Source organism: Brachyhypopomus gauderio, chromosome 11 (genome assembly GCF_052324685.1).
Source record: "Brachyhypopomus gauderio isolate BG-103 chromosome 11, BGAUD_0.2, whole genome shotgun sequence".
Lineage (NCBI taxonomy): Eukaryota > Metazoa > Chordata > Actinopteri > Gymnotiformes > Hypopomidae > Brachyhypopomus > Brachyhypopomus gauderio.
Window position 1 is genome coordinate 13,836,721 of NC_135221.1, and position 27,137 is coordinate 13,863,857.

Consider the following 27,137-nt stretch of genomic DNA (forward strand, 5'->3'; position numbering starts at 1 on the left):
AAAGTGTACAGTGTTAAAAATCCAATACTTGGCTACCTTACAGAAACACCCCTTTTCAGTTATGTATTTCTTATACCTAAATGTACTGTTTTGCATTATTGCATTATTTTTGTATTTGTGTATAACCATAACTAGTTATAAGCTTCTAACATTTGTATTTTGTAGTCTTATTATTGCTGTTAGTAATGCCGATAGTCAAAAAGGCATTGGTAGAGTTCATGTTTCCTGCTCCTGCACCATGAGCAGTCTAGACACCTGGGCTGGTACCTAACGCACTGAAGGCTCGTGCTAGAGTGTCTAGAGCAGCTACATTTTCATTTTTAAGGTTCATTACTCATTCCTGTATGTAGTCTATATATTTCCACCCCACATATGGGTGATATGGTGAAATAAATTTCAGGGGTGAGAAACCAGTGCTGATGAGGTGCATTTTAATGAGCAGATGAGGAGTGTTGGATACACACACTTTTTTCGGTGTCCGTGCATAATGGCTGAACCTCAAGAGGAACAGCTTGCGTTGTTTAAAATATGACCAGCATAAAAACACATGGCTCATGAGTCATCGCAAGTGGCACAGAGACATCAGGATGGAAAGAGCCGAACGTGTTTGCCTTGCCTCTTTCAATAGGTCCAGGAAAGAAACTTCAAAATATACAGAACAGTTGAAGCAGTTTATGCAAAGTGAACAAACTCACACAAACACACCCCCCAAACCCCCCTCCCCCCCAACCAATTACAACTGTTTTAAGCTCTTCTTAAAAGAGCTGTATTCTTGTGAAGGAAAACAGAGGGAGAGAGAGAGAGAGAGAGAGAGAGAGAGAGAGAGAGAGAGAGAGAGAGAGAGAGAGAGAGAGAGAGATAGAGATGGTGAGGTGGATAACACTATGGTTTATGTTCCTGTACGTTTCTGTCTTTGACCTCCAGATCTGGGCCTGGTGATGAATGCCCAGCAGTCAGTGCAGCCCATGACTCTGCCAGTGTTATGCTCTCCAAGATAGGAATGAAATTAAGGGCAGGAAAAGTCTATTAATCACAGAATTCATCATGTCCCAGCATCTCTGCAGCAGTCATGCACTGAAGCGACACAGGACGGCTGTGATTTCTCTCTCTACACCAAGTTAACCACGGTAAATAATTCACATGCCCTGGACCTACAAGCAGGGAGGGGCGGCCTTAAAAAAAAAAAAAAACAAAAAGAAAAACAGCTAACGTAAAATGCCTTTAGATATCTTGAGAATTATCCTCTGCAGTGATTGTAATGTGTGCATGGTCATGGACGCTTTGTGTATGCGTCTTTGTGTGTGTGCGTGTGCGTGTGTGTCAGCATCTCAGTGACAGGTCACATTGAAAGCCTATTCTCCAGCAGATAGCCACCTGTTCTGACAGTTAGAGCATATGGGGTATTCTGAGGGAGACACAGCGGAAGGCAGGGGTCTTTGGAGAGGGGTCTGTGCCTGCCAAAGAATGGACAAGGATCCACCCGTACACACACACGCACACACACACACACACACACACACACACACACACACACACACACACACACACACACACACACACACACACACACACACACACACACACACACACATGGTGAACATCCCTCCATTGTTTTAGTGGCAATATTGTTCCAGACACTGAGCAGCACTTACAACTGGCACACGAGGAGATTTACAAAGCCTTTAATGGCTCCTGGAGCAGTCATGTGATTCAAACGGACTAAGCTAATTAACCACTATTGCTAGTCACAGCAAAATGATTTGATTGGCTGACTCAAAGCACAGAAGCTCCATGTATCATGGTGCAGACTGATCTCTGAACAGGCCCCTAAGACACTCATTAGAATTGACGACATAATCACACACTTTCTGTTTGTCGGTCATGAGCAGAGCGGAACTGCTCAAGCGTCTGCCCTTCCTGAGTGTATCTGAGGGTCAGTCAGATGGAAAGGCGTGGGGCTTCTGCAGCGAGGAGACAGGTGGTGTTGGCTGGTCATGGCTAGGAGGCCAAAGCCAGTGAGGACCACGAGAAGCCCACGAATGGGAGATGAGGCATGGTGTCACACCGGTCCAACAGGATGGATTGGCCTCCCAAGTATCTATTCATAGGTCCCCATCTGTGTTTGGTTGCATCTTGGTGTAGCACTGGTGGAGCGTACATCCGCCCGCCACTCAAAACCATCCGGAAGCTTCACACACACATAAAAACTGCTGTCCGATTTTTCTCTTGATCTCAGTTTGTCCTAAGTAGGTAAATTCGAATTAAAAACACATCTGACTGAGGTTGTGCCACCCGCTTCAGTGTCAGCACCCCGTGGCACATCTCACACTTCAACCGTCACAGAAAAATTACAGTGTGAAAGCAGATTACCAGGTCTGCGTGCTAGCAAACAGATTAAACCCTCTGACACAGAACGGGCTGCTGTCCAATCTGACTCCAGCCACAACCCCTTACTGCTATTATTACAATTATTAAACACATATGCATTATGTGTTTTTCTTATGGCTTTATTGTGACAATTTGTAGCAGGAAGCAACAGCTTAAGCAGTAACAGGATAAGTCACGAGTCTGATTGAGCCAGTATTGCCACTGGGTTTGAAGAAAGCATCCGTCTGCAGATTCAACATGGACGCCATCCTGGTAGCAGAATCCTGATCACTTTGGACAAAAGTGTCACATTAATGGCAAAGTGTAAAGGCAGAGTTTAGTAAACAGCCTGCAGTGCTCTCCGGCACTCATTAACTCTGATCTCAGATCAGTTACATGAGTTGAACTTCTGAACTGTGTATTGAGACTGCACTGAGACTTCACTGGATTTGAATTTAATTTTGAATGGATATAATTGTCGTTTTTTATCCATCAATCTATAATTAATAACCCATAACAACAAAATGACCTGTTAAAAAAAATTAAGTAAAATTAAAGTACAAATCAAAAACTGAACCTTTGCTGTAGCAGGTCACGTCGGGGAAAGGTGCAGATAACAATATCTAAGGTTTCAGTGCTCCTAGGATCACATTAGCTTCAATAGTTTTGAAATGGAAAAAGTGTATAACAACCTTGAGCCTTCTTCATAGGGTATGCTTGCAGACAGCGCCTTAGTCAGTGGGGTTAGAGAATCCCTAATGGTCATTTTAAAAGGTAACAACTGAGACTCAGATGAATGCAACCAAATATAGGAACATCCTTGTAGAGAACCTTCTCCACAGCACCCCAGACTGGTGCAACAGTTCACATTTCAACAAGACAACGATGTGACGCAAACAGCCAAAACAACTGCAGAGGCTTCAGGGCAAATCGATGGATGTCCTATATCGGCCAAGCCAAAGACCAGATTTACACCCCATCAAACATCTGTGGAGAGACCTGAACATGGCAGTTCACAGATACTTTCCATCAAGCTTAAAAGGATCTGGCATGAAGAACTGGATAAACAATCCAAATCCAGGCATGGCTAAGCTTGTTGAGATGTACCCGAGAAGATGTGTAGCAGTAATTGCTCCCAAAGGGTCAGCTGTTGAATAAAGGGTCCGAGTTCTTTTGTGAATAAGAGGTTCCTGTTTTTGATTTTTCATTTTCAAAACTCCTAAAACATGTTTTCACTTTGTCATTAGGGGCAATTAAGGGAAGACTGATGGATTAAAATCACTTAAATCAAATCCAACATAAAATCAACAATTCTACAAGCCTGAATACTTTTTGTATCCACTGTGCATGGGGATTACAGTAGCAGTACAGTGTGGCAACTGCAGAGCAAGGTCCCTTTTTAGACCAAATGTGAATCGTAATCCAATAATCCCATAATCCTGTGGACCAGAAAAGAGTTCGGCAACTCCGACCGAGGAACATGTCTATAACTAACTGTGACTACGTAGTGGTTTTCTGTCCTGTTTTGATAGGTTTGGGATCCACCCTGTCAGGTAAGCTGAGAGTACAGTCAAAACCTGTGAATGAACTCTACGCCATGTAGAGCACGCCAGAAACAACGGTGTGTCATGACCTTACTGCACACATAACGCCAACATGATGCCAGCCAACAGTTCTGTTTTGGTTAAAATTCTGCTCACGATTACTGACACAGAACTGGAGCAGCATGAGGATACTGGGGTCTCAACATCAACAACAACACCACAAATAACGGGTTAATGATTTCAACATGATACTGAAATCAAGGCAAGGAAGACAAGGTGTAAACAGACACTGTAATTATTGGGCTTCTGGTTAAAGGAATTCATTTACTGAAGTGTTCTTGTTTAGCTCTAGTTACTAGTTTTTTTTTACTTACTGGAAGCTTATCACTGAGCTTCCAGAGAAATCAAACGACTGGTCCTCTACTGTCGTAACAGAAGAACGTGGGTGAGATTCAAATCAGCACCAAGTTCAGAATATCCCACAGGCTTTAGCATATATGTGTACACTGGGAAGATGATAATGACCATGACTGTGCAGGCACGCACACACACGCACACGCACACACACACACACACACACACACCGCCTCCGTGGCTGTGGATAATGTGGTGGATACGTCATAGAGTGAGAGGGAGGAGGGGTGACAGCAGGACAAACAGATTTTAGGAGATGAGCTGCATTTAAAAGTTTAGCCTAAAGCCAATGTGTCTGTGTCCTGCCACCTCTGCTCACAGCGCCACCTGCTGACAGGTGCCAGAGAACCCCAGCGATTTGGCCTCTGCCAGAAAGTGGGATCCATCAATCAGTCATTTACAACCCAAGACCTCATGCCAGGCCAAACTGTTCCTTAACAGAGTCTGAGTTTACAGATTGAAATGTTTGGAGTGTAGATCATGTCAGACTGTCTGCTTTTTTGAACAAACTTTGCTATCAAAAGCATGTTACAGTACTCTAACTGAACGTTTTATTACAGTGATGACAGATACTGTCTATACAGGTTGTGTCATTATGTCAGAAGAGGTCTGTCCATGAAAGTAACATGCTAAGAAAGATGCTAAGATGCTAAGAGACGTCTTTAAGCACGCATGCTTCCTCGTTCACTATGAAAAACGAACTTAAACTTAACGAGCTCAAACGAGCTCAAACTTAAAAGCAGCACTTCTTCGCAAGAATACATGCTATGCAGAATTTTGTCTTCGTGCGAATAATGTCCTGCTTTCACCGCGACAACAAGCTATTGTTGTGTTGCTGTCTTCGTCAAAATGATGCCATGAAGGACTGAGACACAGAAGAGGTCGAGATCAACATGGCGCAGAGCATCGGTGAGACTTGCCGTCCGCCACCCTGCTGTGGTAGAACCCACTCAGGTGACTACAACACAGGGCGTCGGGTACATCGTGGAGTTCAAGCTGAGTGTGTTTGCAGACAGGGACACAAGAGGGTCAGACTCCCACAGGCCAGCTACACAGAGACAGAAACACCTCAGAAGAGATCACACACAGAGGGAGGGAGTCTACCCAGTCACCTGGAAACACCACACAGGAGAACGACAGAAAACCCAGTGCGACTTGACCAGCGGCGCATGAAGAATGATCTAGAAAGGCTTCATTATGAAAATGATGAGGTCAGGCGAGCGGTGGCCCGGCGGGACTGTACCACACTCGTACAGCAGGACACTGCGTCCTGCTCCGAGACACAGTGGTCCTCGTCTCCCACACCTGTCTCCTCGGGCTGCAGGCAGGGGGAGGCGTGGCATGCTCGCTCGCTCTCGTCAGCTTACCGCACCGTCTGAAGATGTTAGGAGTGCTCGGACGGACCGCCTGTCCACCAGCTCTGCTGCAGCCCGAGGGCAAGACAGACGAATGCAGCCACATTAAAAGTGAATGAGACCTCGTTCTTCCCAGCAACCCCCACTCCTGTCTTCACCCTGACTTCCTGTCTCTCTCGTTCTCATCCAGGCTGGGGATCATCTCCGAGCCAAACTGATGCCCGGGGAAAGAGAAGGGCAATCAAGGCTCTTTAAAACACGGGTTTGGGGCAGGAAGTACAGCCTACACTATTACAGGGTCTCAGTCATCGTGTTCCTGTGAGGGTCACATGGGTCACTGTGCACATGTCATCGCTGTTTCCTGGTGACCAAGATAACCACTTCGGTTATTTTTTCCATCACAACACCACCATCACCTTAAGGGAATTTATTTTTTTTACTTAATTGATTTCACCAGTGGGAGACATGACCCTTGAGCTGACCCAGCTGATATTCATAAATTTAAATTATTATTATGATGATTGAATTAAATGTTGAAGCTTGGTTTGAAAATGCAGACAAACAAACAGCTGAGAAACAGCTGAGAAACAAGAAGAACCTATGGATCTTGAGTGGAATAACAGGTGCAGTGCACATTAATGTGAAGGACATAGAGTGACATTATAAGAACATGAGCAAAGACAAACAACTCATTTCAGTACAGAAGTGACTGCACAGGCAGGCTGGAGAGAAATGGAACAGCCCTAGAATGTGATATGAGGCTACACGCCTAATTCATGCAGAAAATGTGAAGAATTTCCAAGGACAGTTTGGAGAAAGCAAGCAGTGCCTACATGTAACTGCTCAAAGCCTCTGGACCTGGGTGCCATCAGGAATGGACAAGGTGCTGGGGGTTGACAAATGAGGGAACACACACACACACACACACACACACACACACACACACACACACACACACACACACACAAGCACAACCAGCCAAGTCTCATTCAAGGCTCACATTACGATTTCATACCAACAACTCAACAGTAAACTGTATAAATGATGAATGTCTCTAGCAAAGCAAAAAACACAATATTAACACCGACGATCATTACAATCATAAAACAAGTATACGTTTTGCATCAACCACATTGAACAATAACAACAATAAAGGATTTGTTTGAATCGGCATGGTTGGTCATGCAACCTCGCCCACCAGCCACGGTGACCTGCTCATCTCTACACAGGTCTAGTAGCCTCACCTCAGGGACGACCATGAAACGAGCCTTCTGGTACATCACACATTTTAAATCAGAATTAATCATTTGGTCCTTGTTTTCTCAAAAATAGAGAGAAGGTGTGGTGTGGATGGAGGGTTCACGGTTTTCTTCGACCCCATCTTGATCTGTGGTGGAGAGAGTGCTGCAATAAAGATTAAACGTTTGGGTCCTCAGCAGGCGTGACCCCCTGTGCGTTAGCCTGACCCCCTGTGCGTTAGCCTGACCCCCTGTGCGTTAGCCTGACCCCCTGTGCGTTAGCCTGACCCCCTGTGCGTTAGCCTGACCCCCTGTGCGTTAGCTGATGTGTGTAATGAACAAGACCTTTGGCAGGGATATTTTTCAATGCTCCATCTGATGTGGTTATGGTAGCACATGTAGTGTTAAGTAAAACAAACTGCAGGCTTCAGATGCAGATCCTCTAACAGAGGTAACAACATTTCCACGGAGCCTTTTTGATCAGGGTCTTTTTTATCTGCATATGGCAAATGGTCAGTAAGCTCTAAAGAGTACAGAAATGAAAGAAACCCTTAACAAAGGAGGCCATAACAAAACTCCAGCAGCATTGTCGTAATATACATTTTCCAATAGAGAATATAATATGCTTCAGATAAATTCAAGGTCATGACCTGTACTGATTCCCCTCAAGATGTAATTACACCGACTCCTGTTAACAATTGTCGGCCTATATTAAATGTGCTGAAACCGTTCCATGCGTCATTTTAACGCTATTACCTAATAGACTGCAAAGCACGTCGTGTTAATATTCTCAGCGCCATGCCTTTTCGTCCTAATGCCAGAAACTAGGCGATGTAAAAGAGGAGAACGGGGGAAAGAATCTGATTAAATGCTGAAAGACTCTGGGAGCTGGCTGTCCCAGCAGTGCGCTCGTCTCTGCCTCACAAGCACACGGGACCGGGAGGCGCTGTGCGGTTCTGTGTGGCTAAATCCCAGCTGCAGTCGGACTGAGTGACTAACATCCCTAATGACCATGGTACGTGTCCAGATAAACGTAGACCAGAGGAACCAGCGCGCATCTGTACTCAGGCGGCCCCGCAGCTGCGTTATCAACGTCCATGCGGACACTTGGTGTAATTGGTGATAACAGCGTCGGGACACGGAGCGGGTCAGCTGTGAAACGGCCACCGGGAACACCGGAGCAACGGCCACGGTTCAGCGCCTCGGTGCTCGTTAGAAAGAGACGAATAAATGTTCTAAAAACGAAGACGAGGTCGTTTCCAAGTCTAGTTCAGCTCTAGCGAAGGTTCCACTTCATGAGAATCGGCGCAGGCCAATATTATGTTAATCTACTTTTGGGCAGAATAAATAAACATGATCACGTTTCATTTTGGGCATCTGATATAATCGCATCTCTTAAGCGACATGGTTATATAGGACATGGACTGGAATTGTTTGACACCTGCTTTAAGGATGTCTCCACACCAAAGAGTTAGACCTGCCAATTTATCACAGTCGTGTTACGTGTAGCAGTAGCAAAAAACGCAAGTTAAAGTTTCAAGTTTATTTGTCACATCAAGAATTTCCCTCTGGGATCAATAAAGTATCTATCTATCTCTCTATCTACATTTACTATGTATATGTGAAGTGAATAAAACTACTTAAAAATTATCAAATAAATTGTTGTGCAATAAATCTGGATCATGAAAGCTACAATTGAAAATGGACAGATGTAGCAGAACTGATAGATGTGAAGCGTCAATAACGGGACAGCAGGAGTGAGTGCTCTTAAAACCGTTAGAACTATAGGAAACGATTAATACTGCTAGATTAGTACTAAGAAACGACTAGTGCTGCTAGAGTAGTACTAGGAAACGACTAGTACTGCTAGATTAGTACTAAGAAACGACTAGTACTGCTAGATTAGTACTAAGAAACGACTAGTGCTGCTAGAGTAGTACTAGGAAACGACTAGTACTGCTAGATTAGTACTAAGAAACGACTAGTGCTGCTAAAGTAGTACTAGGAAACGACTAGTACTGCTAGATTAGTACTAAGAAACGACTAGTGCTGCTAGAGTAGTACTAGGAAACGACTAGTACTGCTAGATTAGTACTAAGAAATGACTAGTGCTGCTAGATTAGTACTAAGAAATGACTAGTGCTGCTAGAGTAGTACTAGGAAACGATTAGTACTGCTAGATTAGTACTAGGAAACGATTAGTGCTGCTAGAGTAGTACTAGGAAACGATTAGTACTGCTAGATTAGTACTAAGAAACGACTAGTGCTGCTAGAGTAGTACTAGGAAACGACTAGTACTGCTAGATTAGTACTAGGAAACGATTAGTGCTAGATTTCCCACCATGTTAATCTGATGAAGCTGAGGCCATTGCAGTCTACACATGGACCGGCTCTGTGTACTGCGGGCATATTAAGTTACACATCTAAACAAGGCGGATGGCCCTGATTCTTCTGCCTCTCGCAGTCTAAAGAGAGCCGATGGTGAAGGGACGAAATGAGACATGTGGCAGAACGTGCAGTTTTCATCAGCTCAGCATTTTCGGAATTTGCTGTAAGTCACTGTAGCTGTAATCACATCATTGACAACGTGCAGTTTAGAGTCGTCTCTCGTTCTCTAATCTAGTTTTTAAATATTTTATTTTGTATAGGTTGCACTGCTTTGTATTGCAGTGTGCCTGGTAATGGTGGGGTTGGAATATTAAAATCGCAATATGATATTTTGTTCATACCATGTAGCCCTGGTAAGCAGCTGACAGTCTTAATGATATTTGTGGGATCATGTCAGCTCATCACAGTGACAACTGGCATAGCAGGGCTGTGTGAAACACTGCCACCGGTCTCACACTGAATATAACATGTTGATAGGTGACAAAACAGGGTGTCTCTACATAGAGATCAAGCAAAACATAGGTCCCTTCTATATGGGTTTGGCTAGGAGGTAAACTTATTCTCATTCTGCCCTTGCACTCAGAACTGTGCTCAGGTGGTTTAGGCATGGGAGGATCAAGCACAGTTCATCATTGTCATTCTGATAATACACTCACTCCTCTCCTCACTAGAAATGAAGAAAAAAAAATGTTAGGCAGATCAGTTCCCATGGCAACACAGCACAGTAGGCTCCTGTTCACATGCTGGAGCATCACTATGGAGGCATTGAAGAAAACGATCAGACATGTCTCCAGGAAGACACACACTACATACACACACACACAAACATACACTATACACACTCCATCACTATGGAGGCATCAAAGAAAACGATCAGACATGTCTCCAGGAAGACACACACACACACACACACACACACAAACATACACTATACACACTCCATCACTATGGAGGCATTGAAGAAAATGATCAGACATGTCTCCAGGAAGACACACACTACATACACACACACAAACATACACTATACACACTCCATCACTATGGAGGCATTGAAGAAAACAATCAGACATGTCTCCAGGAAGACACACACTACATACACACACACACACAAACATACACTATACACACTCCATCACTATGGAGGCATTGAAGAAAATGATCAGACATGTCTCCAGGAAGACACACACTACATACACACACACACACACAAACATACACTATACACAATCCATCACCATGGAGGCATTGAAGAAAACGATCAGACATGTCTCCAGGAAGACACACACCACACACACACAAACATACACTATACACACTCCATCACTATGGAGGCATTGAAGAACACGATCAGACATGTCTCCAGGAAGACACACACACACACACACTCCATCACTATGGAGGCATTGAAGAAACCGATCAGACACATCTCCAGGAAGACACACACTACCCATACATACACACACACACACACACACACTATACACACTCCATCACTATGGAGGCATTGAAGAAAACAATCAGACATGTCTCCAGGAAGACACACACTACACACACACACAAACACAAAACACACACTCTATACATTTTACATTTACATTTATGGCATTTAGCAGACGCTCTTATCCAGAGCGACTTATAAAGTGATATACATACTACATCACTATGAAGGCATTGAAGAAAACAATCAAACTTGTCTCCAGGAAGACACACACTGCGCACACGCACACACACACCCACACCCTGCATCACTCTGGAGGTATTAAAGAAAACGATCAAACTTGTCTCCAGGAAGACACACACACGCACACACACACACCCTACATCACTCTGGAGGTATTGAAAAAAACGATCAGACATGTCTCCAGGAAGACACACACTATACCCACACACACAAAGTGGATGAAGATGAAGAGAAGAATGTGTTGGTGAACTTGGGCTCTCTGCATAATAAGCTCCTGTAGACACAGCTGATACAGAGCAGGCGTTCCTTTACCCAACATATGTGCCAGCATCTGTGACAGCATCATGTTATGAACTGTCTTCATAAAAGGCAATGCTGTTTCAAAGGTGTAAAGGTGAACTTGTTTACATGCACTGGAATATGCTAATATAAATAAATTGAAATATTCTAATATAAATAAAATTTCATTATAAAATCATGTATAATGTAGACACTTCTACAAATTAATTCAGATTAAGCTTTTGCATATATCAAGCTAAAGGACATTTTAAATATGTTTTTAAATATTTTCAGAGACTTAAAAATAACCATGTCATGTGAAGTTACCCTTTTCGACGAAATAGACATGCATTCATACTGCAGTTAGAACTTGAGGAGCAGAAGTCACCCAAGCTCAAGCGACCATGTTAATGCAGTTTATTCACAGACCTCAATTCATGAACAGGGGAGCTCTTCCACAATTTTTTATTTGCTTTACTTAACACGCCTGACTCAGATGATAAAAAGCTTGATAATCACGTGATGAGCTTTACCGGGAAGGTTAGAACAGGAAAATAGTTACTGGATATTTATGAGGTCAATCATAAAAAATAACGTAGGCATTATAAAGTCTAAATACTTCTTGTACCTCACGTGTAATTGACAATCTATTGGCTTGCGCATTTAACATCGACCACTGTCTGGTCTTTGATGTAAATGCTTGTAAAAAAAAACAACAACAACAATAGGCTTTTGCTGCATTGGATTCATGTGTGAATGATCTGGCCGTAAAGAGGGATAGGCTGACATCACCAGAGATCCAGCGTCGTTTCGTTGAATCAGTACGTGGCGCTATGGCTAGAACACGTCCTCGCGGTCACTTAATCACGCGCTCGCTCCGAGACACGCGCTCACTCGCGAGCGCAAATCATCGACAAACGGGGTGAAAACAACGGTCGCGCGCACATCTGCGCGCGGATGACTGCGCCACCTCAGACCCTGAACAAACAGCACATGTTCTACATCCACACGTCCTTTAACTGGATATTACCTCCACGGCGATGGTTTGCTTTTTTTCCCCTGGGGGGGTTTGAGCGGCAATATACGCTGAAAATACGCAGATTCTGTGTTTCATTTGCAAAACGTAAGCGCGTGCCCCCCCCCCCCTCCCCCCCCTTATAAACACCATACAGCAGGTGTTTCACTCTCAATATTACTCCACAAAAAAGAAATAAAGAAAGTTGAATGTATTCAAGTGGTCAGTAGATGTTGCGCATTGCGATTTTAAAGGCAGCCATAAATAGGTACGTGAGTCTCTTTCAAATGAAATCGTACCGTTAAACCGTCCAATTCAGCGGTATGACAAAATGAGAACGAAGCAGCCTCAAAACTGCCACCAAAACAGAGATGTGTTTGACAACTGAGAAACGACACACACACACACACACACACACACACACACACACACACACACACACAGCTGTCCACCTGACTAAATCACACCCGCTAGGGAAACAAAAGACACTCAAACAGGTTGTAAATGAAGAAACCTTCTCACCCTCTATAGCGAATACGGGCTTTAGGATGAGCAGTGTAATCCCGACGGATATCAGACACTTGGTCCACGCTCCGTTCGGCCCGAGGGCTTTTCCACAGCCCGGAGAAAGCCCGCTGCACCCCAGAACCGGGTTGATCCATCCCGCCAAGGCTCGGACACCAAGCCTGCCCTTCCAGCCGGACCTTAAAACGTAGAAATCGGCAGAGGCATTTCTCGAGGCCATCTGGCTACACTGGATATACTCAGCAGTGGGCCTAAAAGTACCACAAAAGACATTTGATCCGTCCTTTCCAGTCTCTAACGCCCAGGCCGTCTTCGCTGTGCTGTCTGCATGTCAGCCGAACGGGCAGCACTGAAACTTTAAGGCTGCGAGTCCGCGCATCAAGCGCTCCGTCAAACGGCCGCGATACACCCGGTGCGCGTTGAGTGTAACGTCGGTGTACTCCTCATCTCAGGCTGCACAAAGCGCATCACAATCCCCAAAGCCGGAAAGCCGCAACACGAATCTCTCGCACCGACATCGGCGCCGCTGAAATAAAAAAAATGAAGTGTTTCGTTAGCAAAAAACCTCACGTATCTGAGGCGCAAAGAGTATGCAGGAGAACTGGTGATGAGGTACCGTAACGAAAAAAGCCCCACGGTTACTGATTAACGACCTCTAGCGGCCATTAGCCGAAACGACACATGAAGTCCGTATTAAACGCACATCATTCGGGTAACATTTCTTTAGTCATAGCCTATGCTTGCAGTCCCTAATGAACTGTAAACATAACTCATAGAAACCACCTTCAAACCCTGGGCGGCCGATTCGGTTGTAAACCTTATTTTATCAGTGTGGTCTCAATATGGACTATACAGCACCGTGATCTCAGCTCCTTTTGGCTCATAAGGAGCAAACTAATGCCATAAGCACAGCTCTAATTTAGTTTATAATTTAATTTATAATTCATTACGCACACAAGTGCACTCGTAAACGTAAGAATTAGTTTCTAATGTAATTACAGGGCACTTAAGATTCATTTGAAGCGGGGAAGAGACGTTCTAGTAGAGTAAGGCTTGAAGAATCATGTCAATTACATAAACGGAAACGCAAAAATCTGCTCATCGGGAGGGACGACTGCTTTAAATCCACGTGATGGCGCTGTTTTATCGTTTGTTTTCAAATGGGCAAGAGGACATTTTTTAATTTTATAAAAACAACGACCAAAGCGTTTCAGGCAAACGAGGATTGAAGGGAAATAGTATGGTGAAATAAAACAAATACACTAAATATGCCTGCAGCAATGTATAGTTTAATTCAAAGTGAATTTCGACAATACACCATTTCTTTGACACTCACCAAATAATCACCAGGAAAACCCGCTTTTTGTGACAAAGTATACATAAGGCTTGGTCACATATAAATCACTGAGAACTAGAGAGAAATAACGACCAAAAACTGTAATAGACATTACACATAAAAAAACCCAGTCCTCATATACTGAATATTGCACAGTGCAATGGCTACATGGCAAACTAATGTAGCATTAAAATAAGCAAACAAATTAGAAAATCCACAAAGCCCACAAATATTAAAACAGTAACAGTTCAGATTTAGTAAATCAAGTCCATTTGCTCTGATGTCTAAGTATATTATCTGATAACTTGCAGTGAGATTTAACTTCTACCAAAAATATAATCTGCAGCAAAAAAAAAAGTTAATAGTTCTAAAGCAATCAAACCCCAACATCAGGAAATTGTTATACAGTAGCATATATAACACATACAAAGACCCTGAATTTCTGTACAACAATCTCTAAAATAATCACTCAAATCAAAAGACAAAAATTAAACCAAGCCAAGAGTTAAACTGTTTGGTGTAAAATGAAGTTGGGTAACAATTTACATTTTAGTCGATACTACATTTTTAGTTGTAAATTCCTAAATATTGCCCATATCAAATACTGGCTGGATTTTAGTGAGACCTCCATGTTTTGTTGTATCCTGTCAGAAGACAGATTACAAAAGGATGGTTTATAAATCGTAAGCCCACAGCTGTACGATGTGTGAGTGAACACCAGGTTTGTAATCATCACCTGTGTTGCACCTCTCGTAATGTTTCAGTACAAAAGGAAAGTGGGTCTGGGTAGAGCCAGTGTGTTGGGACAGGTCTCGGTGTGTTGGGACAGGTCTCCAACAGCACGTGCTGCATCAACACATCTGACTTGCACATTGGACGCCTGTCCCGTTGCAGAGAATGTTGCGTTTATTTGTTTATTCTCTGGCTTTGTGGGACGAGCTGGTAAACTGCGGGGCTGATGCAATCACAGTGTATGGATGTAAAGCTTCCCTTAAACACAAGGGCCAAGTCAGAGTAATAGTATGATCCCTGATAGCATGAGAGCATGTCATTATTGGATTTGTTAAAGATATTACCTTTAAAAAACAAACAAAAAAAAACAAAAAACAATTTTTAAAAACACTTAAAGGCAATCAAAAAGAAATATTTTTCTATTTTGTTTAATATCTAACTTACTGGGAAAAAAAGTGATATATATAAACACGCAAATACATATATATCTGATGCACTGACTACATTGCATGTTTGGCTTGTGACTGCCAAATAAGAGACAACTCCAAAGGTGGATATAACAGGGACTGGAGGAGTCTCACCACAACTCAGTACTGGTTGCTAGTCCACAACAAACTTCACACCACTGTGGAAAGGGCCAAAGACGTTTGAAGAGCTCAAGACGGGAACGACGCTTGAAGTGCTGATTCTGACCCCTACGTCACAACATCTCATCACTTAATGTGTGTGACGAGAGAGGGTGAGCAACAGAAGAGAGAGATCAGAATGACCGCAGGCTGTGTGTGTGTGTGTATGTGTAAGGTCAGAAGCACATCTGAAAGGCACTAGTTTTGCACTGCTCCTACAGAGCAGGATGTGTTGTATAGTTGTGTGCATGCATGTGTGGGATTTGTGAACATTACACCAGAAACACAAAAACCATACAGAAAAGGGAAAAATGTGTCTGTTAGATTAACACCATTCAAAATGTTCTAAGAATATTGAAATATGAAATGTACGTGCTGGAAACAGCCTTCGGAGGGGGGTTGGACGATGGTTACTGACATTCATCAAAACATGGGGGAACGTCTATCACCAAACAAACACAATCAACAATTGTTGACATGTAGGCTTTTATGAAGGTACATGTCTTCAAAAGTCTATCTTTAACGATCACATATCTGAAAAAGTTAAATCTATCCTGCAAGCTATGCTTGAACAAAAAGCTAATATCAAACTGTATTCAGATATACACCAATATGCATTTAATATGCAGTGATGAGCCCCAAGATCGCAAAATCACAGATAATACACAGATGCAAACAAAACAAACAGAAGAAGAAAGAGAAGGAAAAAAGAGAACACACCCAAAACACAACAAACCAAACTTCAATAACTCGTAATACAGTAGTTACAATGACACTTCAAACAGAAAAGCACAATATACACAGGCATTAAAATGCTTTTGATGCCAGTCAGTAGAGTAAAACCCAAAAGAACAACCTCACGTCTATCTTAAGGTCATCAGACATATATAAAAATAAGAAGGCTAAGAACCAAGTTAATCACTTTAACCTCACAGCTAACATGAAGTGGCAATCAGTGAATAGCAGCTTATCTATGGTACATTCAAGAAAAAAAAAACTCAATCATTTAACTTGCCAAAAAGCTAAACGTGAACCTCTACCTTTATACATAGTAAATGTCTGAATGTTGTGTTGACTACACTTCCAACTACAATATGCTTGAGGTCTATGCTAGAACAGTAGCTACATTGCTTACGAAACGAACTACTCTTTGGTATAGCAAAAGCATCATCTTTAGAAAGATAGCAAAGAAATAATGCACCTAATAAAACAAAAACTTATCTAATTTAAAAACACAAGAAGCACAAAGAAAATGTATGTAAATGTAATTTCTCCCTGATGGAATGTATCAAATTAAAAAAGCCAGCATCAGAAAAGCTCATCAACCAATGAAAATGTCAATCTTATTACACGCTTACGATGAGGGAAGGAGAAACTTCACACAACTCAAAAAAAGCCTTAAATACTCCAGCAAAGGACAGATCGATCATTTAGACACTGAATACTGAAACCTCTGCACAAGCGAACATAAAACCACATCAATGGACTTAAAGAGCTATTTGCAGGTTAATGCCAATACAGGAAAAAAATAATTAATTCAAAGAAACAAAGGAATTAACATTGTGAATAGAAATGCCACAACACACAGAAGCAGTGAATCGTATTGCAGTTGTGTTCAACAGTGTAAATACTGTTAGTATTAAGTAAAAGAATAGCAAGTGATTATCAAATATGAAATTCCTCAACCTTTCCTTCTTCACGTGGGTGTTTGAGCCTCTGCTACTGCGAACCAGGCCTTCTTCTGGAAGTCAACCCTGCTGTCCTTCCCAGCATGCACTGCGACCGCGCACACATCGCTCCAAGGTGCAACAGCCGTCTCGGACGTCTAGCAGTGATGACCACGCGCTCAGGGCTGCTTGAACTCAAACAGACTGCCCGTCAGACCCAACCTCTGAGAATCCTGACCGTCAAATTTCCTTTTCCGATGTCTGTCCCGAGCTGACCGCAGCCGAAGAGAGAAAACCAAACCCTTCTTCATAGTGAAGGGCTCGAGGGTACAGATGCTCACGGCAGACAGAGTTATAGCCATCGCAGTCCCATACCAAGGACGATGTCAAACTAATCCCCACCAATGGTAAAAAACACAAAACAAAACAAGGACCAGAGTGTTTGTGGGAGAAATGGCCACTCCAGATGATTTGGGTCCAGTTGTTACTTAGGCAAGTTGTGTTTTACACACACACACACACAAACCCCATAATCATCTAATTTCTAAGCCACTACGCAAAAAGACACAAAAGGGATGCGACTGATTTTGCACAACAGATGGCGTAAGCCAGTTAACACACAAAACCACCTAAAAGAATGGATGCATCCAAAGGACAGCCCTAATGTGGACATCACACACAGCTCTGTGCCCTTTTAAGTGCTGCAGCCTAGGGGAACTCCTCAGGCAGCAAGGGCGCCAGACACACTTGGTTGTGTGTTTTTTTTTTTTTTAAGGCACTTGTTGTGAGATCAGGTTACAATGCAACGCTCTCAACATACAGAGAAAGAGCGACGAGGTCTTTCCACCCTGTGAGGCTAACATCTGCTTCTGTTCCTCCATGCAAAGTCATGCAGAGCTGGGTAACCTTATTAAATACAGGATCACAGAGTTAACACTGGGGGTGGGGTCACAAGCCTACTACAAAAATACAGACGTGTAACACCAGTATACCACAAGGGGGCGTGCGTGTCACACGCACATAGATGTGTGGGCCCAACCAATGGAGACTAGGATGACTTCACCACAAAGTCAGTGGATCTAGCACACACACAAGAAGGCAACATAGAAAAATAGGTATAGGGAGGGAGACTGCTCCATCTTACCCCTCTGTACAGGAGAGGACCTAAGACTGAAGGGTTATCCCCAGAACCCCCCCTCATCAAATGTGCAAAAAAGAAGTGAAAACTGAGTTCTCTATCAATTTATACAGGCATTCGTGCATTTTCTCCATGATATTTATAAAGCTCCGCCACAAAGGTGTAATAGCCTTAATCATCGTTAATCATTGTTAATCATCGGTACGTCAATGTTCAACTACATGATTCTTAAAAAACTAAAAACACACACGAAAACAAATAAGACAATAAGGGTCTTGAGGAGGTGGTCATGGAGCGGGATACTGTGTGTGTGTGTGTGTGTGTGTGTGTGTGTATCCGTCAGTGGTGGGTGCCGGTGCGGCTGGCTGTGTTTCGGGGGCTCCAGCTCACATGTACGGGTACTGAGGCGGCTTGCTGGGGCTGAGAGGGAACCCTGCGTAAGCAGGCGACGTTACGTAGGAGTGCGCTGGAAACAGAGCCTTGAAGTGTCCCCTGCGGGTGCAGCGTGGGCGAGGGCAGCAGGCGGGGGTTGATGCCCACGCTGATGGCCTGGTGCACCAGGCTGAAGGCAGGCTGCAGCACCGGGTGGGGCCCCGGGGGCGGAGCCGGACAGGGCGAGGGCAACAGGTGGGCCACGGGCCCGGTAGGCGGGTAGGAGAGCAGGGCGGGAGGGGGCGGGGCCTGAGCGGCAGAGTGGGTGGGGCTGCTGTGGGGGAGGGGGAAGGTGTGGCCGTGCACCGTGGGCGGGATGTAGGCCTGTGGGCGGCACGGCTGGGTGTAGTTGCCGTTCCACTCCTTGTGACAGGAGCCGTAGTGCTGGACCTGACAGAGGGGGGTGGAGGGAGAGAGAGAGAGAGAGAGAGAGAGAGAGAGAGAGAGAGAGAGAGAGAGAGAGAGAGAGAGAGAGAGAGAGATGGGGGGGGGAGAGGAAGAGGGGACAGGGCAGGGATGACCTCAGTGAACCAAGGGAATTCAATGTTGAGAGAGAAAACGAGAGTACAACTACTTGGGCAGATGGAAACAATGTGTGTGTGTGTGTGTGTGTGTGTGTGTGTGTGTGTGTGTGAGTGTGAGAGAGAGAGAGAGAGACAGAGAGAGAGAGACAGAGAGAGAGAGAGAGACAGAGAGAGAGAGACAGAGAGAGAGAGACAGAGGAGAGAGAGACAGAGAGAGAGAGAGAGAGAGAGAGAGAGAGAGAGACAGAGAGAGAGAGACAGAGAGAGAGAGACAGAGAGAGAGAGACAGAGAGAGAGAGAGAGACAGAGAGAGAGAGAGAGACAGAGAGAGAGACAGAGAGAGAGAGAGAGAGAACATACGAGACGTCCAGTAGGAGACCGACCTGGCCAAAGCCCAGCGGCGGCTGCTGGAATGTGGAGGGTCCCTGGTGCTGGTGGTGCTGGTAGGGGCGGGTGGTGCTGTGTAGGGGTGGAGTGGAGGCTCACACGCCTGGGGACGACAGCGCACGTTTGAGTGGCAGGATGAGTCCAAGCCTGGGCGGGACCACAGGGACACGGCGTGGGGAGGAGAGAGCAGAGACGTCAGCAAGGAATAAAAAAAAAAAAAAAACCCAAAAAACAAGGCAGAAGACGGAAAGAGCAAAAACATGAAAATGAAATGTCAACTCACAATAAACCATTTTTAAAAGACTGCAGGGGACAAATGAATGCCCTGACAGCAATAGAATATAATTTTTGCACAAATATATTTACTCTTTCACTGTAATGTTTGTAAGTACAGTGTAGAGTTGTAGACACAATTACAGTGCAGATCTGATCCTCCATGAGGGAAGAGGCAGCAAATACGCTTTAGTGTAAAACAACAATTCACCCGTCACGGAGGAACGGAAATGTGACTGCAGCTGAATATGAACTGAAATACCCAATGAAGGATCTTGTTTAAAAAAAATGACCACTATTCATCCGACAACAAACAAAAACATGGTCATGTCATCACGTAGTGCAGCACCTCTAAATCAACATGGCCACCATCTGCAGAAGGGCACTGGTCATGGCCGGCCCCACTCCGAACAGGCATAACCGCCCCAGCCATGAGAGGGCGCCGGAGAGGCACGGCACGGCTGGGTGGACAGAGCGGGCCTGACCCAAGCGCCGGGGGACGGGAGAGGTCTGCTCTTAGCTCTTAAGAGGACGGGGGAGGTCTGCTCCTAAGAGGACGGGGGAGGTCTGCTCCTAAGAGGACGGGGGAGGTCTGCTCCTAAGAGGACGGGGGAGGTCTGCTCCTAAGAGGACGGGGGAGGTCTGCTCCTAAGAGGACGGGGGAGGTCTGCTCCTAAGAGGACGGGGGAGGTCTGCTCCTAAGAGGACGGGAGAGGTCTGCTCCTAAGAGGACGGGAGAGGTCTGCTCCTAAGAGGACGGGAGAGGTCTGCTCCTAAGAGGACGGGGGAGGTCTGCTCCTAAGAGGACGGGGGAGGTCTGCTCCTAAGAGGACGGGGGAGGTCTGCTCCTAAGAGGACGGGGGAGGTCTGCTCCTAAGAGGACGGGAGAGGTCTGCTCCTAAGAGGACGGGAGAGGTCTGCTCTTAAGAGGACGGGAGAGGTCTGCTCTTAAGAGGACGGGAGAGGACTGCTCTTAAGAGGACGGGAGAGGACTGCTCTTAAGAGGACGGGAGAGGACTGATCTTAGAGGACGGGAGAGGTCTGATCTTAGAGGACGGGAGAGGTCTGATCTTAGAGGACGGGAGAGGTCTGATCTTAGAGGACGGGAGAGGTCTGATCTTAGAGGACGGGAGAGGTCTGATCTTAGAGGACGGGAGAGGTCTGATCTTAGAGGACGGGAGAGGTCTGATCTTAGAGGACGGGAGAGGTCTGATCTTAGAGGACGGGAGAGGTCTGATCTTAGAGGACGGGAGAGGTCTGATCTTAGAGGACGGAAGAGGTCTGATCTTAGAGGACGGAAGAGGTCTGCTCTTAAGAGGACGGAAGAGGTCTGCTCTTAAGAGGACGGAAGAGGTCTGCTCTTAAGAGGACGGAAGAGGTCTGCTCTTAAGAGGACGGAAGAGGTTCTGCCTCTAAGAGGACGGAAGAGGTCTGATCTTAGAGGACGGGAGAGGACTGCTCTTAGAGGACGGGAGAGGGTCTGATCTTAGAGGACGGGGAGAGGTCTGTGATCTTAGAGGACGGGAGAGGTCTGATCTTAGGAGGACGGGAGAGGTCTGATCTTAGAGGACGGGAGAGGTCCTGATCTTAGAGGACGGGAGAGGTCTGATCTTAGAGGACGGGAGAGGTCTGATCTTAGAGGACGGGAGAGGTCTGATCTTAGAGGACGGGGAGAGGTCTGATCTTAGAGGACGGGAGAGGTCTGATCTTAGAGGACGGGAGAGGTCTGATCTTAGAGGACGGGAGAGGTCTGATCTTAGAGGACGGAAGAGTATGCTCTTAAGAGGACGGAAGAGGTCTGCTCTTAAGAGGACGGAAGAGGTCTGCTCTTAAGAGGACGGAAGAGGTCTGCTCTTAAAGGACGGAAGAGGTCTGATCTTAAGAGGACGGAAGAGGTCTGACCTTAAGAGGACGGAAGAGGTCTGACCTTAAGAGGACGGAAGAGGTCTGACCTTAAGAGGACGGAAGAGGTCTGATCTTAAGAGGACGGAAGAGGTCTGATCTTAGAGGAGGGGCAGACCACACCGGAAAAGCAACCAGCACACAAACGCAGCCAAACACAGGGAAGAAAGGACAGGAGGGGGGACAGCGGAAGGGAGGAGGACAAACTCCAGGCGGTTCACCTCACACTGGGGACGGAGAGCTCAGGACACACGTGTCCACAGTGCCCTCGTGACCCATAATCACCTGAAAGTGCCTCGGTGGTAATTCCCTGCCTTTCCCCCTAAGACCTGTGAAGCAGATATTTGGGCTGTGACCACATACATTTCTTCTCTCACACCGTGTGCTATGGGTGAAAGGTCACCTGTGCGGGTCCAGTGGGGGGGGGGGCTGATACCTATGCAGATGTGATGATTGGCTTTACCTGTGCTGGTGGGGTGATGCTCATTGCTGGGCTGCTGATGGAGGGTGGGTGTTGGTTGATCACCCTCAGGGGTGTGACCACCACGGTCTGGACCGACGGCTTGCCCGGGTGAGTGTGTGTGCCGGCACGCTGACCCCGGGCCTCCTGGACACCGTTGTTGATGTTGAAGCGCCTGTTGTTGAACGGGGCTGCCGTGACGACTCGGAGACGTGTCCGACGACGGGGAGCCGTCCACCGTGTCACAGCCACTCTCGTGGCCGTCGTCCTCAGACATGCTGGGGCAAACAAACAAAAGAAACAAACAAAAACAAACACAAAACACTAAGAACGCTTCCATAAGGAGGGACAACAATCGAGTGCGTGTTCCTATTGTGCGTGAAGGGTCTATTGCAGGGGGAGGGGTGTGTGTGTGTGTGTGTTTGTTTTGGGGGGTGGGTGTGTACCTGTTGGGTCTCTTGCAGGGGGAGGGGCTTGACTGGGGGGAGGAGGAGGAGCTTGTGCTCAAGCTACTGTCTGGGCTGCTGAGGGAACACACACGCTCCATGTTCAGAGAGCCTTTACATGCCTCACACTCCACGCTGTCCTTACACCTGCGAAACACACACGCACGCACTCATCACACACCAGTACGAGTGTGTCTGGAAGAGCATCTGCTGTGAAAATATCACAATGGCGGATCTGGTCTGATTTAGGATAGTCAAACACTACTATAGATGATCCTGTCCACTTTTACATCAGTCACACTGCAGTCTTCTTTTGGTCTTACTTGAACCCACCAGAACATATTCAGTTAAATGTAGTCAGACATCTACCCCCCCTATTAAGCTCAGATTATTTTAAAGGGCAAATTTTAACCAAGTGGTTTAATGTTGGTGGGTGAAGGTGTAGTAGCTACACTAATGGGTGAGGTGTAGCTATCTTTACCACTCCACACACCAAAAACAGCAGTCATGGTCATTTGTCGGTGAAACGTGAGTGCGCAGGGCTAAATTAGACGCACGTGCTGAGAGAACACCTGTGCTCTGCCTCGTCTTCTTCATCCTCCTCCGAGACGCTGCTTATGCTGATGACGCTAACCACTGGGCTTGGAGATTCACCGATGACGATGGACTTTCGCTGCTGATTGGCTACCGACAGCTGCTCATCGGAGGTCTGGCCCGCCTTACAGCAGCTGACCTCTTCAGTCTCCTCTATCTGCTCCGGTTCCTGTTCTACCTGTGACTCCGCCTCCCTGCTCCGATGGCTATGGCCCAGGTCCGGGTTCCGCAGTTTGTCCCGGGTCTTTGGTGAGAGACACACCAAGGGCTGTGTGTCTGTGTAATGGGAAACATTCACACTCCTGACACACACACACACACACACACACACACACACACACACACACACACACTAAACTTTAACTGTTCAACTCAACTGTTCTAGATTTGTCCTAGTTTAAAATATCGTTGGATAGTTAATTACAAACTTTTGTCTGCCAGTTCTGTTTGTCACTGCAGAGTTGTGGTAACTATTAACCACACTAGGGGTGCACGATATGGACTAGAATTGCGATGTGCGATAACATTGTTGGATATCCCGATATCGATGTGAACCACGATAAATTAAAATTAAAATACAGAAATGTAGTGTCTCTCTGAACAGCAGCACGTTAATCCAGAATAATTCCAAATATTTTGCAGGTTTATTCAACAATAGATTCAATCTAGGTTTATACTTTCACGAGTGAGCGACTCCGCACACCTCGTTAACCTGCGCGAATGGCGGAAGCGTTTAATCTTGCCGTGTCACATTCTTTGCAGTGTTGTCCGAAACGATATGTAGGCCTAGTAGTATAAAAAAACACCCCTCAAATACAGGGGAATTAACTTTTACCTGACCAATTTTAATGTTGCTTTGTGTTTCAGGTTTGAAAAGTGCTGGAATTTAGGCTAAAGTACTTGAAAATGCTTGAAATTGTAACTACTACGTTTCACAACAAATATCTGTCTGACTGAACAATTCTCTTGTATTACGTTAACAAATACGAGCCTCTTGTAATTCCAGGACGAAACATGAGAGAATGTGAAGATTTTAAGATTGGGCGTTTTGAAAATAAATATCCATTAAATAATGTGATAAAAAAGCGAATTATTTTGAATCATTTAGAGTATATGTATAAATATTTAATTCAATTAAGTTTAACGTGCTGAGACGCGGCGCGCGCGAACTTACAAAATTCAAGAGGTGCACGACCTCGTGAATCGACAGCGCGCGAGGCCATTGCACACGGGCGAAGCCACCGCGATTACGTTATTTTCGCCTCCCGGACCCTCGCGCCGCATCAAGTGTAAACCAGGCTTAAACCAAATCGCGTGTCTGATGAGCGCGTTCACCTCACTCCAGGGTTGCCAGTTCCTACAAAAATTTTCCGCACAAAATCTGCGAGTGTGAAATGGAGACAAATTATGTATTATATCGCGATCGATTCTTAGTGTTGACTTGTAACTTCCGCAGTAGCCCAACTCAAAAGTAGCCCAAAAAACCGCACCCCGCGACCCCAGAATTTTACCCGCGGCTGGATTTTCAAACAAGCCCAATTTGGCGTGAAAACCGCGAACCTGGCAACTCTGCCTCACTCTGCCTCTTGCCTACTTACATCACGTGATCATAGTCTGCAGCGCGAATAGCTCCCTCTATTGCTGGATGAGGATAATGCAATTTGAGTTTGCTGTTATTCAAGGAGTTATCGTGGCTATTTCGATGTGTTTATCGTGAAACTTCACATCGCGATAACGATAAAAATACGATTAATCGTGCAGCCCTAAACCACACCTGATTAACTAATCCCCACCCCAGTGTAACTGATACCCACCTGTTTAACTAATAACCACATCACTTGGTTCCAGGATGCCCTGCCTGGTGAAATGTAATGCCTCTACTAATCTCTAGGCCCGTGAGAGAGGAACCAACCACGGCTGCTCACTAACCTGTTCTGATTGGGCCTGTTACACTTGCTGGCGGCAGTCTGGGGCCAGACCACATGAGCGATGCCGACGTTTAAGGGCTGGTGTGCAGATACGGCCATCTGATTGGTGATGAGAGGCTGGGACATCATGGAGCCGTAATGAGTGCTGTGCTGACGCACTTTCCTACACGAAACACAAGAGCCCCATTAAAACCCAGAGAAGGGCAACAGTGTGGCAGAAGAAGAGAACAGCAGCACAAGATGCCACCACTCAGGGGCACTGAAAGATCTGAATCAAAACACAGGTTTAACAGAGTAAATCAACCACTGAACTGTTAGGAGACCAGATGACTAAACAAGAGAAATGGGCTTGGTTCAGGTTATGGTCTTAAACAGAACTGAAGTGGGAAATTCTCAATCCAGCCCCAAAAGTCTGATCACCACAGCACAAATCCAGCAGCATGTTAAGTGAACAGCAGGATGCAATGCAGGGGAACTCAGGGCTGGTAGTAAAACCCCACAGCACTGCAGTGCTCATCCTCCTCCAGCAGAGAATCTCCATCTAGTCCACAGGGGAATCATAGCCAGTCCACACATTCATCATTTCTCACAAACCCTGGCCAGTTATTAAAGACCTCTGCAGCCTCTATTATCTGCTACAGGTTTGAACAACCTGCAAAGCGGAGTGCCGGGTGAAGCGGGCACTGTGGAGCACGCCCGCCCTGCCCGGAGCGCGCTCTTACCCCCAGTCCCCTCTCCTCGGGGGGCAGGCAATGGTGTCTGAGGGCAGCGTCGCGGGGGGAGGGGCCACCTGCTGCCACGCCGGTACCAGGATCTGCGGAGTCCTGTTGGACCACGGCTGCTGCAGTCCAAAAACAAGCAGATCAACAGGTCAACAACGCAAATCATCAGAGCACCACCAGCACCACCCGGCCGTCCCTTCACCAGGCACTGACGTCACCCAGTGCTGGACCCACCAGTCCACACCCCCGACACCGCTGAACACCTGCTACAGGTATACTGGGGGCTACGTGAGCCGACCGGGGTGTGGGACACGGATGTGATTGGGCTGTGGTGCTGGACCTGCAGGTACGGTGGAGAGCGCTCACCTGTGCTATGACCCCCGGCCGCAGGGGTAAGGGCTGCATGGCTGGAGCCTGGGTCACCAGCGGAAGTGGGTTCTCCATCCGAACAGAGTAGGCCGAGGGCTGGCTCGGGTTGGACCCAATCCCTGGAAACACAGACCTGAATGTTACCCTACATTTTGGGAAGAGAGGATTCTGCGTTTATCTTCACGTCTGGTGCGTGTGGGAGCGATACCTTGCATGGCTGGTGGGCAAAGGAAGAGAGTTTGCTGATACGTGTCTGTGCAACCAAACTGAGCACTTCCTGTCTGGAGGGGAATCCCAGGATGCACCACGGGTGGAGCAGGTGGAGGCAGAGCCTACAAGAACAGAGAGAGACTGTATTAAAGTGCCAACAGGAGTCTCAATTAACAATAGTACAGAAAACCTGCTGTGCAAAGTGCAACTGCATGTTCAGGAGTTGTGGTCAACAAACACTGCATAAATCTTTGCAAAAGCGACTTGAGCAATATAAATGTCAGCAGAATACATATTTAGCGTACCATTTGGGCTAGATCAGATGAGTGCAAATCCGCTGGGCTCATAGTGGGGGGAATTGGAATTTATTTTACTAACATCACAGGTTAGTAGGTCTTGTATTTATTACAATGACAAGACATTTAAAAGGCCAGAGGAGCAGAGTGAAGACCAACACTGCTCACTAACTCCTTAAACACCTGCACCAGACCGCTTATCGATCTCTCCCACCATGCGCACAGAAACCCCGCCCCTAGCCCTTCAAACCCCGCCCCTAGCCCTTCAAACCCCGCCCCTAGCCCTTCA

General features: G+C 45.9%; 2 protein-coding genes across 7 annotated transcripts in view; both read right to left on the minus strand.

The window, feature by feature from the left end:
* Window positions 1-13,446, minus strand: part of kiaa1549la (KIAA1549-like a) — a 43,687-nt gene extending 30,241 nt beyond the window's left edge. For 3 of the 6 annotated variants that reach the window (XM_077022163.1, XM_077022160.1, XM_077022158.1), the window contains exon 1: window positions 12,804-13,445. In XM_077022163.1, coding sequence (XP_076878278.1) covers window positions 12,804-13,026 — 223 coding nt within the window. In that variant the 5' untranslated portion in view covers window positions 13,027-13,445. Of the gene's footprint in view, window positions 1-12,803 lie in introns of all 6 variants that reach the window. The other 3 variants (XM_077022161.1, XM_077022159.1, XM_077022162.1) reach the window with 2 other exon arrangements.
* Window positions 13,447-14,075: 629 nt separating this feature from the next.
* Window positions 14,076-27,137, minus strand: part of hipk3a (homeodomain interacting protein kinase 3a) — a 40,252-nt gene continuing 27,190 nt past the window's right edge. Inside the window, 10 exon segments of the mRNA XM_077022164.1 lie at window positions 14,076-19,127; window positions 19,645-19,795; window positions 22,287-22,472; window positions 22,474-22,561; window positions 22,730-22,876; window positions 23,287-23,625; window positions 25,253-25,414; window positions 25,974-26,092; window positions 26,340-26,461; window positions 26,551-26,674. Coding sequence (XP_076878279.1) covers window positions 18,757-19,127; window positions 19,645-19,795; window positions 22,287-22,472; window positions 22,474-22,561; window positions 22,730-22,876; window positions 23,287-23,625; window positions 25,253-25,414; window positions 25,974-26,092; window positions 26,340-26,461; window positions 26,551-26,674 — 1,809 coding nt within the window. The 3' untranslated portion in view covers window positions 14,076-18,756.